We start from the raw sequence: 13,814 nt of genomic DNA, 5'->3' as shown, positions 1-13,814 counted from the left end.
CAATACTGAAATAGCTGAAGTTGTCAACTGCTTTACCTGTCAGGGAGAATAATAAAAAACTTCAAGTGTTACAGACTTGCTTATGACAAAAACAAGTAGCGTTTCTTGCAGCTTTCCATGGTAAAGAAAATGAAATTAGCCTTTATTAGTATGTTAGTACTTTTACTACTCAATAAGGAATTGATTTAAGCTTACTTTATTTTAAATGCTGTTTCCAGTCTTCTATGGAATTTAGTAGCAATTTAATACTAAGTTTCACTTCATTTTTGTTGCTTTGGTTTATGTTGGGATTTTTGCTGTGGTTTTTGGAGGCTTTTTATTAGAACAGACAGCTATGAGTAATTCTTCTTCTGGAAATTGTGACTCCACCTTGTGTGTGCTTGCACTATGAAACCAGAATGCAGAAATTAAAAACTTAAATAGGAAGGTTTTACTCCCGGAAAAGAATGGTGCATGGATTTGGTTGGGCTTTAGCTTTTCCAAAGTGTTCATCAGACATAAATTATATCATTATAAGACAGAGAGTATCCTCTCCTATGCTCAGGTGAAGAAATGCTGGGGGATATGACTGCAAAACTGTCTAAACCCAAGTATTTCCACATCAGTCAAGTGAAACTGAGATAAGCAGGGAAGAAGTCCATGAAGAGGATGGGATGGTCTCCTGGTCTGATCCAGGCTAAAAAAATACAGCTTGTATGTGTGAAGAAGGCATAATCATACAAATTAAATAAAATTAATCTGGCTTTATATATAATTATAGAATGTTACCTGGCTGTGACAAAATAAAATGTCAGCTTTTATTTGCATAGCTAAATCAATAAAGTACTTCTAAGAGCTTGTCCTTGCTTTTTAGTGGAAATGGTCTCAGTCCCATGCTTTGAAGGCTTAGGAGCTTAGCAAGGTGCCTTGCTATTCACACTGCAGTTTCTGCTTGCTGCCAGACTGTTACCACCCAGCTGCAGAATGGAAAGAAGCACAAGTTTCTGTCCCTCACCAATTTCATAATGGAAAGGTAACCCTTTCACCAAACTCACTTCTACCTCCCAGGGACACTCTGGAGGTCTTAATATAAAATAAACAGGGACTTTTCTCCTAGGAAGGTTGCTGCCTGCAGGGCAAAGAAATTGCACATCTGTGCAACAGCTCTTATTGGAACTGCTTGTTCTTTTGAGGGAGACAATATCAGTCTGTAAAGGTTGTCACAAATACTACATATTTGGTGGCCAAGGTGTTGTAGCATTTGTCAAATTAACACAATAATTTATCCCCCGCAAAAAAACCCTGAGAAGAACGATCTTTGGTGTAGTAAACATTTTTTTTAAGATAAAAAACCAAACAAACCTGTTATACTGTCATCTAGCTTGTTTGCTGCTAAGTGTAGGATCTCCATTGTGCCCATCTCTCTGCTCATCCTGCACCACAGCTGGTCTCCTGCAGTGTTCCTCAGAACTGAACTAGCCTCTTCCTCCCATCTTGCTTGCCTTCCAAAGAAAACCCTCACTACTAATTTTGCTCCTCTTCCTCAGTAAGGTTCCAGAGCTCTCCTTTCTTTCCATGTCCCTTTAGCTTCCTGTGTAATTTCTTTGTCTCACACAGACCCTCAGGTGATTTCTCTTCTCTACACAGAAGCACAGTTACAGCTCTCCGTGGTTTTTACTTCTCTGTCAGTCTTGTGCTCCCAGTTTTCCATCCTTTGTGCCCACATGTTGCTACCAGGAAATTCCTCTTGCTCCACAACTCCTCTTCTGTAAGCACTTCCACAAGGACTTCCCTTTCAGGGAACATACTGTACATACAGGTACACTCGGATTCACTCTGAGCCAGTTGGAAACATCCCTCATTCATGTCAGTAAGATCTCAAGGAGATTTGGGCCTTCCCCAGTGAGAGACTTCGTGTGCACAGCCATGTTGGTTACATGCATGGGATTGTTCTATTCCCATATATCTGCTAAATTCTAAATTCATCTTCTCACAAAGCATTTTACATTTCACTGGGCTGATTCCTTTACTGGAGTGCATTGTATGAGTGCATCCAGTATGCCTCAAGCTCTTTGCTTTTCTCAGTTTTCCCAGTGGTTTTGTCAGAATAGTTTTCTTCTACAGAGCTGGCAAGTAAAGAACCAAATCCCTCGCTGCTTCTAACAAAGAATACAGATTGACGTATATATGCTGGTTTATGTAGAAGACTTGTCTGTGTTACAGAAGTGTTTGTGGGATGCGGGGGCAGCAGATATCAAAGCAGAGGGGAAAACTTATTTGATGCTTCCCTAAGGAAGTCCCAGTCAAATGGCTGAGGAAAAAGGAGATTGGTGAGGTTGGGGGATGCTCATTTCCTTGTGTGCCTTTGAAAGTGCAAAAGATCATAAATAAAATTGAACTACAATGTTGTAGTTGCGGGGACTCTGCAAGGCAAGATTAGCTGTAAAAATTATTTCTAATTGTGAAATTACTCCTCATATATATCCTGAAAGTGGGCAAAATTCTCTTGAATTTCAGGCCTGATGCAGATTCTAAGAAAGGATTTAGCAGGTTGAAATTGTGTGGCTAACTCAGAAACTGGTGTGTGCATTTGCAACAGGAAATGAAAACTCTGCGGGGATGAATGGACAAAATATAAGAAGAAGAATTAGGTTGGTCAGTTGATTTGTTAACCACTGAGCTTCATTTCTTATTCCATAGTAGGGAATGTGTTTGATTTCTTTCCAGCATGGCCGATGAGTTAGAATTGAACTGTGTTTCCCATGAAGTTGACTAACATTTATGTCTGTCATTGCTCTTGGTCACTCACAGGCATTTGGAAAGTGACATGCTTGGTTGCCTGGTATCGACTGCCTTCAGCTAATGTCACTTCATTTATTACTCACTGTAGATAACTTCTGATTCAGTTGTCAGTATCATGACCTCTTCTCTCTCTCTTATTTTCTTTCACAAAGAGAAAATTGTGCCATTATTTAGAATTGCTCTTAGTTCTGTAATGTGTTCTCCTGTGCATCAGAGCACTGTGCATACTCAGGGGCCAGACGCAGCTCACAGTCAAGCTTTCTCCTCTGCACGTGTTTGTAGAGGGTGAACTGTACCATTGGTATCTGCGCCATTGGTATTCTCCAGAAGCTGGAGAATCTTCTGGAGAATACCAATACCATTGCTATTCTCCAGAAGCTTAAAGGCAGCAGGATCAATCTTCTGTTGCTTTTTTTCCCCACTTGTCTTTCTCATGAATATAATATTGGCTTTATGGAAGTGATCAGAAAATTCAACTGAAAGTTTCAAAGTTCCATTCTGAGGAAAAAAGAGTCCTACAGCTTTGGCTGAGTTTTACAGATTTTGTGCCCTAAAATTATGGACTTCTGAACGAAAGGATCAAGATCTTGGGTATTCATTCGGTGCTTCTGAGAGCAGGAAATGGAGGAATGGTGCAATCATGATATCCCAGTCTGACCATTTTGGTTTTAAGAGGATCATGTATGAAAGCCGTTTTTGCACACTATTGATATGGATGTTGCTTCTGATGCAAGAGTGTAGAACAGGTCATGTACCCAGAGCAGAAGTAACACACAAGAACTTTGTGTAAAATGTCTGTACAGCTGTCTACACTGCAAAGAACCAAAAGGGAAAACCTGTTATACAATATACCAAACTTTCAAATATCATCCCAAAAATATCACATGTTATATGGGCTGTAACATACAGACTGAAACACATGTAGAAGGACATGCTTCTTCACTGTAGATTTACTGAGATGGGATATAAGTAGTTTCCCTGCACAGGGAAAACAAAAATTTTTTCTGAGAACAATTTTTTTAGAAAGGCCAGTTCTGCTGATACAGGAAACCCAAATCATCTTTCTATGTGAAATAATAAAAAGTACTCTTGTTTCTAGTTTAGTGATACATTAAAAAACCTGAAAAGTAACAAAATACTTCTTGTTCCTTGGTTGATCACTTCTAACATTCATATAGTTAGCTATATTGCTTCTGCATACCAAGAAATACGTGATTTCTTGTCCTAAACACTAAACAAAATCGAGACCCCTGTGTTTGGACATACATATGGTAAAGATGTATTGGTGAAGAACACTTATTTTTCTGTGCTTCCCAGCAGTAGGGTTGCCAGTGTGTAAAAAATGTGGAAAAACAGATTAGAGAAGTTTTTCTCACAAAATTTATGCGAGTGCCCAGGTTACTGTTAGTCATCATCATAATCTCTAGGCTGTCTTCCTTAAAAGCATGGATGTTCCTAGGTGTTTTTTTTTCCTTTTCTGTGGTTCAGAAACACCTCAGGATAAAGCATAAGGATTACATAAGCATGTATAATGAGAATGTTCCTATTTTGAGACCTTTGGTAAGAGGAGACAAAGACATGAGGATGCATCTGTAGCAGAAGTGGATGTGAAAGCATGGCAACTGCATAGCAAGAAGACGTGGTTTTCATCTCAGTTGCACGGTGGGAAGCACTTCATTCAATATGTTTTCTGTTCTCCTTACTTAGAAAGTTTTGAACCTACAGGCTTCTGGGGTAGGGGTACACGGAGAACACTCATTGCAAGTAAGTAAAGACAAACTAAACACCACTTGAAGGACTAAAGTTTTTTCTGAATATATTAAGATGCTGAAATACATCCTACAGTAAGAGACCCACAAGACACAGAATCAGTCAGTCCGGTTCTGAAAGCACTACTTGGCTATTGAATTTTTCATCTGTTTTGTGAGAGGATTTCATGCTTTCCAGTTTTTTTCTGCTAAAGGGCATTCAGAACAAACAGTGTTTGGGAAATGTAGCTTTCTCTGATAGCACAGGCAGAGACTATTCATAAGTTTTTGCCAAAAGTGCCTGAATAGCAAGGAGTGATGTGTTTGGTCTTTCAGGCTCCTGCATGGAGTGGAGTTGCTACAGTGCCAATGCTGGGAACCTTTTGATATTTATTGGGGAACAGTTTGTCCTTCCAAGCAGAACAAATCTGGTGTTTTGTCTGTGTTAGACAGTAGAAAGATCAGAAGCAAAATTAGGTTTCACAAATACTTAAGGTGGTGATTTATCTATTTTCTAACAGATAAGAGTGAAGAAGTGACAACACTAACATTAAATGTGGACTGTGGCACCTGCTACAACTGAGCACCTTGAAGCATTATTTCCCTTGATTCTCAACACAAATTGTTTCACGAGAATTATTTGTTCTTTTCCTGTCATTTATTTAAAGAAATTCTCATCAGATTCTGAATCATTTCCCCCCAAAGGGATGGCTATGCTGTCAGCAAAAGAAGACTCAAGGATTAACAAACTAGCTGTCTTTTAGAGGAAATGCCACTGGTAGTTTACTTGCCATTGTTTTGTCTGGGGATATTAACCTGAATATCTGATTGATCATTAATTGAGCTTTGCTTTTGGCTGTAGTCAGTTTTCACAAGCAGAGCTTTTCCTTCCCCGGTGCACACCTGAGTCATCTGTTGTGCATTCTGAGTGATCCTGCAGGCATTTCAGAGACATTTATGAGAAGATTAATCTAATACTCCCAAAACCTTCTTAACAATGTCTTGGCCCAATAATGAGCTGCAAAGTTATTCCTGGTGATGGAGTGCTAGCTGGGATGCCAGCCATAGCCTTCAGCCTCTTAACTGGTTAGATGAGCCCTTCTGGGACATGCACCTGCCTTCCTACTATTGACCCTCTCCAGACAGCCTCCATCCCTGCCCAGCTCTTCTTTTCCACCCAGTTGCCTTATAAATTTGGGTGGCCTTATACTTTTGGGCTTTTGCTATGGCAGAAGGGAATGGGGGTAGTACAGAACTTTATGATTTGCAAATCTGACACTGTTCTTTTGGAACTGTGCTCCATTAGTCTGGTGAGCAGTCACACAGGAGAAGAATGATGGCAGTAATTTGGAAACCCAGAAAAGCAACAGCACACAGGCATTGGCAACATGGCAACATTATCTTTGTCTTGGACAAGGCTAGAGCAAAATGGATTCAGTGAAGCAGAAGAAGATGTTGGCAGCAGGAGGGGGAGGAGTGGATTTGAGAAAAATAAATGCTGTGCACACTGTAATTATTGTTTATTCTGTGAGTAGGCATGAATAATACTGTACTTAACAGATGCAAGGAGATGCCAGAAAGGTAGATATTTTCCAGTGAATGTGTTAAAAAATGTAAAGGTAGAAACAGATGAAGAGCAGAGAAACTCTGTATCCTTACTTGGATGTACGCCTTAGAAAATGCTGATAAAAGAGACCCTCAGAAATTAAATTGAAAAATACCTTAGAACATCATTAACAAACAAGATGGCATTTCTCTAAAGTACAGCTGCAAGCTAATTTGAATAATGTCTGTCATATGTTGGGAGTTGAGCTTAAGTTTTTGGTTATATGGACCTATAAATGGACTTACATTTTGTAATGTCAATTCTAAGCCTCTTGGGGTAGTCCCTCATCTTTCAAATGTACTTAGAGAACATGCTGTGCTAGTGCAGTGTAGGTAGAAGAAACAAAGATAAAAAACCCTTAAGGTAAATGTTATGTATATAAAGGATGTATTTTTAGATAGCTAAATTTGAATTATGGCCACCAGACAGATGGATAATGATCAGCTGATTTTCTGTGTGACAGATGTTCTAGATTTGTCTAGATTTGCATACTTTTTTAATCAAGTGCATAAATCAAAATTCACTTACGTGGAGGCACGTCAGACTGTGTCCTTCATCATCTTCCTGGGTTGTCTAGTATTATGCAGTGAAGGGAGATTACATCAGAGGAGAAAGAGATGTGCTGGAGAGGAAAGGGAGGGCTTTAAAACAAGTGCAGAAGTGCAAACTGTAGTGCAAACTGTAGCTTCATAAGAAAGTAGCTTCATATGGCATGAATTGTAGACCAGATTTTCTCCATTTAAAAAGTAACAATTTAGGAGCTCAAACATCCATGCAAGAGAGAAAAGTGGGGAGGGGAAAAGTCCCAAGGCAGGCTTGAGAAAATGTGTTTTGATGTTAATGTCATTCTGTAGATCTTACTGAACAGCAGTCTACTCACAACAGTATTTCTGGCTCCACCATATTAATGAAATGAAATTCATTATGAAATGAAATGGGCAGGAAGTGCAAGCATTCTGGTATTTTGGCATTGAGAGTAATTTTAGCAATTTTACTAAGCAAAAGAAGACCCCAAACATTTTCTGTTCTGAAGTGTAATTTACAGTGTCTTTACTTGCTGTGATGAGCATATGAGGAAAAGGATTTAGGACACCTAGAGTTTAATAAATATGAACACCTCCAAAAAGCCATGAGACTGTGTATATAATCATGGATTCATTCTCCTTCTTTTCATATTTCATGCCAAGTGCTAATCTCACACTCTGACAGTATAATGCTAAATCTAACTGAGAATGTCAAGGCATGTTTGACCATCAGACTGGATCATCTTAAAGGTCTCTTGCAACCTTGATGACTCCATGATTTTTACTTGTTTTCTGAAAAATGTCATTCTTGAATGCCCAGATATAGTTTCTACATTTTGCCACTGATGGAAAAGTTTCATTTGGATTTGACCTGTTTTCCTGCAGAACAGGAACCTTCTGCTAAATTTCCAGGTGAGACCTTTCACTTACTGCCCTTGGTTAAAGCAAGCAGTTTATTCACATGTTCAGGTCACCTTTCAGACTTAGCAGTCCTACTTGTACCTTTGTTTCTTGTCAAGAAGGATTCATTTCTTCTATTACAAGGTACTTAGAGATACAAAGAAAATTAAGAATATTTCTTCTTGGTTTTGGATTGACACAGCTGAAAGACACTTTGATGGAGAAAAGAAAATATTGTGGTAGAAATGTCAGGTCAGCATCAGTAAGCAAAGTTCTACCTCTCCCTCCTGCACAGCAGAGCAAGTAATGTTTGATATTTATTTGTATGATTTTTTCTATCCATGAAATGAAAGCAAAAATATTTTCCAAGCTTAGCAGAATTTTAAAAGGGGGACTGTGATGGTCTGCTTCTTATATGAACAACCCTAACATGATTGACACTTTCCATATCCAGTTCTTAGTCTAAATACAGCCAGTTGTCAACCAAAAGCTGACAGCCTTCAGTCAGATTGGTCTCCAGTACCATCTGTATCCCTTCCCACACAAAAAGTTGACCGTATTTACACAGAGACAACATTCCTGTTCCCATATTGCAAACAGAACTTCATTCATATAGAGCAAGTAACTGTTGCTTTTAATGGAGTAATGGATACCTAATTATTATAAAACAGTCTGTTAATTATCACATTATTGTGTAAATGATTGTATTATATTCTTTTGTGACTGCTAAGGGCAGTTTTCACACTCTGTGTGCCACTTGCAGCCAAGTATTCTTCTGCTCTAGATGTTCACACTTCATCTGTTGGCTGGGATCATGCAAACATCTCTCAGCCTGATCAAAAGCCCATTATAGTCCGCTGTTTTTCCATACTGTTCAATGGACTTTGAGGCAGGGATCACAGAAGCAGAATAGGTTGGTTCCATTATTTCCAGCATTCTGTTATTTATTAGATAAATGTCACATGTTCAAGTGAAGGTTAAATCAGGCTAACAAGCAGCCGGAGAAAACAAGTGGTTTGATATGTGAAAGATAAAGAAATTCTACAAAGAGTTTTGGTTTGTGCTTTGAGAGGTCATTTTATATGGTTTGCTTCATTGTGAAATGAGTTTGTTCTAACAAAATTCAAAATAAGAATCTGAACGAGATTCATAATAAGGAAAACATGCTTTACTTCACACAGGCTGTATGACAACAGTTTCAGTTTCTTCCAAGTGGTTGTATGGCAAAATGGCTTAATAAAAGGATGGTTGGCAGAAAGGGGTGTTGCTGACCCTATTCACAGGTTTCTTGTCAGTGCAGAGTTGCTCATTGTACTATTCTGATGTGCAAATGGCACCATAAGGACATGCACAGACAGTCTTCTGTCTTCTTCAGGGGAAGAAATAAAGCTTAAACACTCAGTACTGAAATGTATAAATTTTAATAACGAAAGAACCATTGGGCAAAGCCTCTAGCTATTTTGCCATTGAGCAGGTGATTAGCATCCATCAGGCTACAGCTGTTTTCTTCTTCTGTTTGTTCTATATGCAGATGTTGCTATGAGGAAAGGAGTCAGCAATGACTGATGTAGAGCCTGTGGTCACAGATTTTGCCTCATCAGGACGATCAGGCCGCCGAAACGCCTTACCAGATATCCTGGGCTCTCCTGCTGGTGCTGGGACTTCAGACTTGCCACACAAACTGGCTGAGCTCTCTGTTTCAGAAGGTAATGGCCGGGCATTCAGAAAAGGACATTTATATGCAGTCGTCCTTTGTTTTTTTTTTGTTTTTTTTTTAAGACTTTCACCACCGTGCAGTTTTGATTCCAATACTACTATTCTTTTATCATTTAGAATTAAATTCAACCTTCCAAAGCAGTTATCACTTGTGCCTCCCTATGAGACGAGTTAATATGAACCCATATCCATCCACAGACCCAGTGCTAGCAGCTTAGGGAAACAGCTCAGTGCTGGGAATTGAATTCGAGTTTCCTTAAGGGTGAGAAAACACAGTTGTATGTCCGGGCAACTTGGAAAACACATCATTCCAGCTATAAATTCCAGTGTCCTACTGCACTGATACAACTTTGCATAAGACAGCAGAGTTGTGCTGTTGGTACAATGACAGCTCTCAGAATAGACAGGCATATACATTAAGAGTAGTGTTTATAGTATTTTACTCCTGCATAGTAGGCTTTCAACTTTTCATCTGAGACCAGTGCCCTATTTTGCCATGTCCTTTAATTTGATAAGGCGCTCTGTTTATATAGCATAGGTCTAATCAACACCGGCTTTGTGAGTTCTTTTTACTTTCAGAGTCACTTCAGAGGAATTTCCAGATTCAGAAAAATCTGATTTCTAATGCCTAAGAAACAAAAAATATGGACTGGCCCTGAGCATGGTCTGTCCCTACTTTTTTTCATCTGAATCAGAATTTTTTTCTGGAAACCTTTTCTTCTCATGCCCATCACTGTTGCTGTTGTGGTGCCACCACAACAGATGGTCCCACATCCAGGAGCAGTGATGGTGTGAGTGCAGTAAAGGGGAAGGCAAGCCTGTGCTAAGGTGTGAACAGTTCATGAATTTGAGCTGAAGTAGACCATTAAAGGGATTCCTAGTCACCAGGGATGCATATCCTCCTTTTACATTGCCCAGAGAAAATACAGGATGCTAGGTGAACAGCCTCCAAATGCACAGTAAAGGCCAGGGGGAAGGATTTATTTGATCTCAAACTGGTTTTATTTTGGTGATTTAATTTATAGTCATGTGTTTGGGGTTCTGTAATCTAAACCCCCACGGGCCTATCAAAGGGCTGCTGAGCAGGTAAAAAGTACACTTCCTGGAGGAGTGAGAAGGGCAGAATGACCATATCCTGACTTGAACCAGGAGAAGTGAGGAAAATAAGAATCTGAATGGATTCTGGAAGAAGGAGTTATTTTGTCTTGAGGAGACATTTTTCCCTATGAATATGAAAATTATGTCCCTACAAAACAAACAGGAAAGAGTGCAAGTCTTTTTATAAGAAAACTTATAGCATGGCCTAATAAATATCTAGCCCTCCAGATGACACAATAGTCCTCCTCTCCTGGTCTCCATCCAATTCATTAAGAAGAAGAAATGAAACACAGCTATGTTAGTTTTAGCAAAATGTACTGATGCTTTCTTAGAAGTACAGAATCAGTACTGCCAGGATTTGAAGAACAATCAAGAACATGGAATTGCCCTTGGTTTTTGTCATTGACATATAGCTGTGCCAGATCATGTTGGAAGGCAGCACATTCTGTTACCAGCAGTTTACAGTAGTGACAATAAGTAGTACAGGATGCAGTTAGATCCACTCTGACGGCTCTCTGGGAATGGGAATTCCACAAGTATCAGATGGGTATTTCAGCTTCATAGTGTTGTAAGTTAAAGCTTGGATGAGATAGCAAGCAAACAAAGGAGAATTCATCAAAACGGAAAGACAGTTTTGAAGTTTAAATGCTGTGACAGGGAAACAGTTTGTTTTGGGGCTCTAACAGGCATTTCTTTTGCCTATTTCTGACTTTAACAATAAGTCGTTAAAAAAGGAAAGTCATTTGCAGCTCAGAACAAAGAAATTAGATAAATGAGAGAAGTGGAGAAGATGGAACATGTGGCTATATAAAGTATGCCCTATTTTGTTGCTACTCTGAAATTCAGATTCAGTGAAGATTATGGGAAATGGTGAGGGGACTCTCTCCATCTTGTTTCAAATTTAGCTAATGCTCATTGGATCATACATATCCTCTTTCTAAAATGGTGTCAGCTACTGTCATAGTGAAAAATCAGGAACAGGATGTGCTAATACTTGCTGGTTTAGAAGAGAAAAGAGACTTTGCTCTATTTTTTTATGAATACACAAAGACTGTATCTGTATGATACAAATGCCCATGAACTCTGCAAGCCACACACAGTTGATGTTCTTGTGAGATTAAAACAGCTATTTATCTTGGAGCCTAACTCTGAAATGCAGACCATCTGTATCATATCTGATCCTCCTCTGGTGGTGTGTAAGTTTTGAAGGGCTGAGACTTTGCACAGGTGGTCTGGAACCACATGGAATAGTTGATTGGTATCACTGGTGATCCAGAAGTTGAAGAGGAGGCTGCAAGAAGTTTGAGAGCAAGAAGCTATACTGGTCTTCTACATTTGGAGTGCCTGTGTTAGGGCACCATTCTGCCAATAACACTCAGCAGCTTAACTAGCACCTATTGCACACCTAAGTGCCACCAAGTATGAGATTAGACTTCCTCTAACGAACTGTTTTCCTCTACCCTGTCTGAAAGACTCCACTGATATTAGATGTCCAGCCTGCACAGAAACAGCCAATAGAGGAGATTGCTCTGTCTCCCTTTCCACAACATTGGAGTGCTACATAAGGCTGGAGGGTGTCAAGTAACTCGGTTCTTTATTGCTATAGAACTTCAAAGCCTCTGAATCTCTGAGCAGACTTAAAACATCAAGCAGTTTCTGCTAAGGGCTTTAGCTGGTGAATTGTGTACAGCATTATATATTTGCTGTCATATGTAGAGGCCAAGATATCTAACTCTTGCGTGTTTTTGATATTTTATAGCAAGTGAGAAAATGTACCCCTTAGATTATGACTGTGGAGGAGATGGAGAAGTATAAAGTGGAGGACTGTACAGCCAGATGTGCTTAGCAGGCCTCTCCTTGTCCCCAAAAGCTATGGACTGCCATAGGTTTGGGTATGCTATTGCCGCTGGTGCTACCATGTGGGGTTTGAAGGTAATATGAAAATTATTATTATGGTTTGCAAGGAAACCAAGGCAAGAGGAATTTCTGCTTCTCAGTGAGTAAACTTGATCAAAAGAAACAGCATGGAACAGTACATATAATGACCAGAGACACTGGGGAGCTTTTATTTATACCAGTCATGTAAGCATTCTTCTCTAATCTGTGGAAAAGTGAACTTCCAACTCACAGTAACAAAAAATCCCCCCATCTTGGGAAGACAGGGTAAATTCACATAGGTATTTCTTGTCAAAGAAGGTCAGACAGAACACTGGCATGTCCATAAACTGAAATGTTATCTACCTGAAACCACACAGTGCTCAAAGGAATGCAACGTTTTAATTTGATTTTGTAAATGACCCAGAAAAAAATTAATAACAGTAATACAAAATCATTTCCAATCTATTTTTTACAGCCAAATGCAGATTGATCAGCCTGTGAGAGAAGTGGGCAAATCAACACCAACAGATGCCTCTCCAAGTTCTTTATCTCTTGAGTTAATCTGTCTTTCTAAAGCACCCATGACTGTGGTAGTAAAGAGCCAGTCCAAACAGAGATGATCAGTGAATCCAAATAAAAAACATTTTAAAAGCTGTGAGAATGTGTATGGTATAAATGTTTAATTCTGTCTCTGTTTAGATGCAGGAGCAGAGGGTGGAGAAGTGTCATCATCCAAAGCCTTGCTGGAAAGTCAAGAGGCGGAAGGAAAACGCAATGATTCCTAATACCTAAGGACTCCTGGGTTAATGAATCCCATCAACAGACTTCCCTTCCCCTGTGTCACCCCTTCTGAAGTGTGGTAGCAACTTTAGCAGCACAGACATGACTTTGCAACACACTTGTACCTAGATGATTGTGTGGATTGGCATACAGTTCTTTCCACTGTCATCCCTCTAAAGCAATGTTCTACATATCCAAACAGAAAGAAAACTAAAGAATGTATCTCTTGTTTTCAGTTTTCTCTCTTGTTTTGGTTACAGTATTCATCCTAACTAATCTTCCTTGACAGTTCCAATTAATATACCTACCAGGAACTAATCATTGTTTCAAAATAAAAATCCTGTTTCTTAATTTCCCAAACCAGCTTCTTTCTCTCTGGCACAGAGGTGTGTTCACTCTCCACAACGTGATATTAAGTATATATTAGATTACAGACATTATCTGTAATTTATCTCCTGAGATTTTTGTTCTCATTAGACATATGTAGATGGGTGTGAGAAAAAAAAAATTACATAAAATAAAATTTTCTCCTACTCCTGTCACCAGAAGGTTTTATAAACTACATAAACATCAGTGTTTTTTTTCAGACTCTCCTTACCTCTGTTTGATTATGGCAGATCATCTCAGTTCTCCCACTCTTAGCAGTCTCGCCACTTCAGCCATTCATTTTCATGCTGAATATTGTAGCTTTCATGTGTACCTTAAGTAAAGTAGGTATGTTTGCATATGATGAAAATTGTTCAATCTCACTGTGGAAATTAAATATCTATAATCTTTTCTGTC

General features: G+C 39.1%; 1 protein-coding gene across 6 annotated transcripts in view; it reads left to right on the top strand.

Moving 5' to 3' along the window:
* PKIB (cAMP-dependent protein kinase inhibitor beta) overlaps positions 1-13,814 on the top strand; it is a 53,448-nt gene extending 39,634 nt beyond the window's left edge. For 5 of the 6 annotated variants that reach the window (XM_059842194.1, XM_059842196.1, XM_059842195.1 and 2 more), the window contains 2 exons: positions 9,091-9,265; positions 12,951-13,814. In XM_059842194.1, the coding sequence (XP_059698177.1) occupies positions 9,118-9,265; positions 12,951-13,036 (234 nt within the window). In that variant the 5' untranslated portion in view covers positions 9,091-9,117 and the 3' untranslated portion in view covers positions 13,037-13,814. Of the gene's footprint in view, positions 1-7,550; positions 7,572-9,090; positions 9,266-12,950 lie in introns of those variants that run through there. The other variant, XM_059842197.1, reaches the window with a different exon arrangement.

This window comes from Haemorhous mexicanus, chromosome 3 (assembly GCF_027477595.1).
Source record: "Haemorhous mexicanus isolate bHaeMex1 chromosome 3, bHaeMex1.pri, whole genome shotgun sequence".
Lineage (NCBI taxonomy): Eukaryota > Metazoa > Chordata > Aves > Passeriformes > Fringillidae > Haemorhous > Haemorhous mexicanus.
The sequence above is the reverse complement of the archived record's forward strand: the minus strand, read 5'-3'. Positions and strand labels throughout refer to the sequence as shown.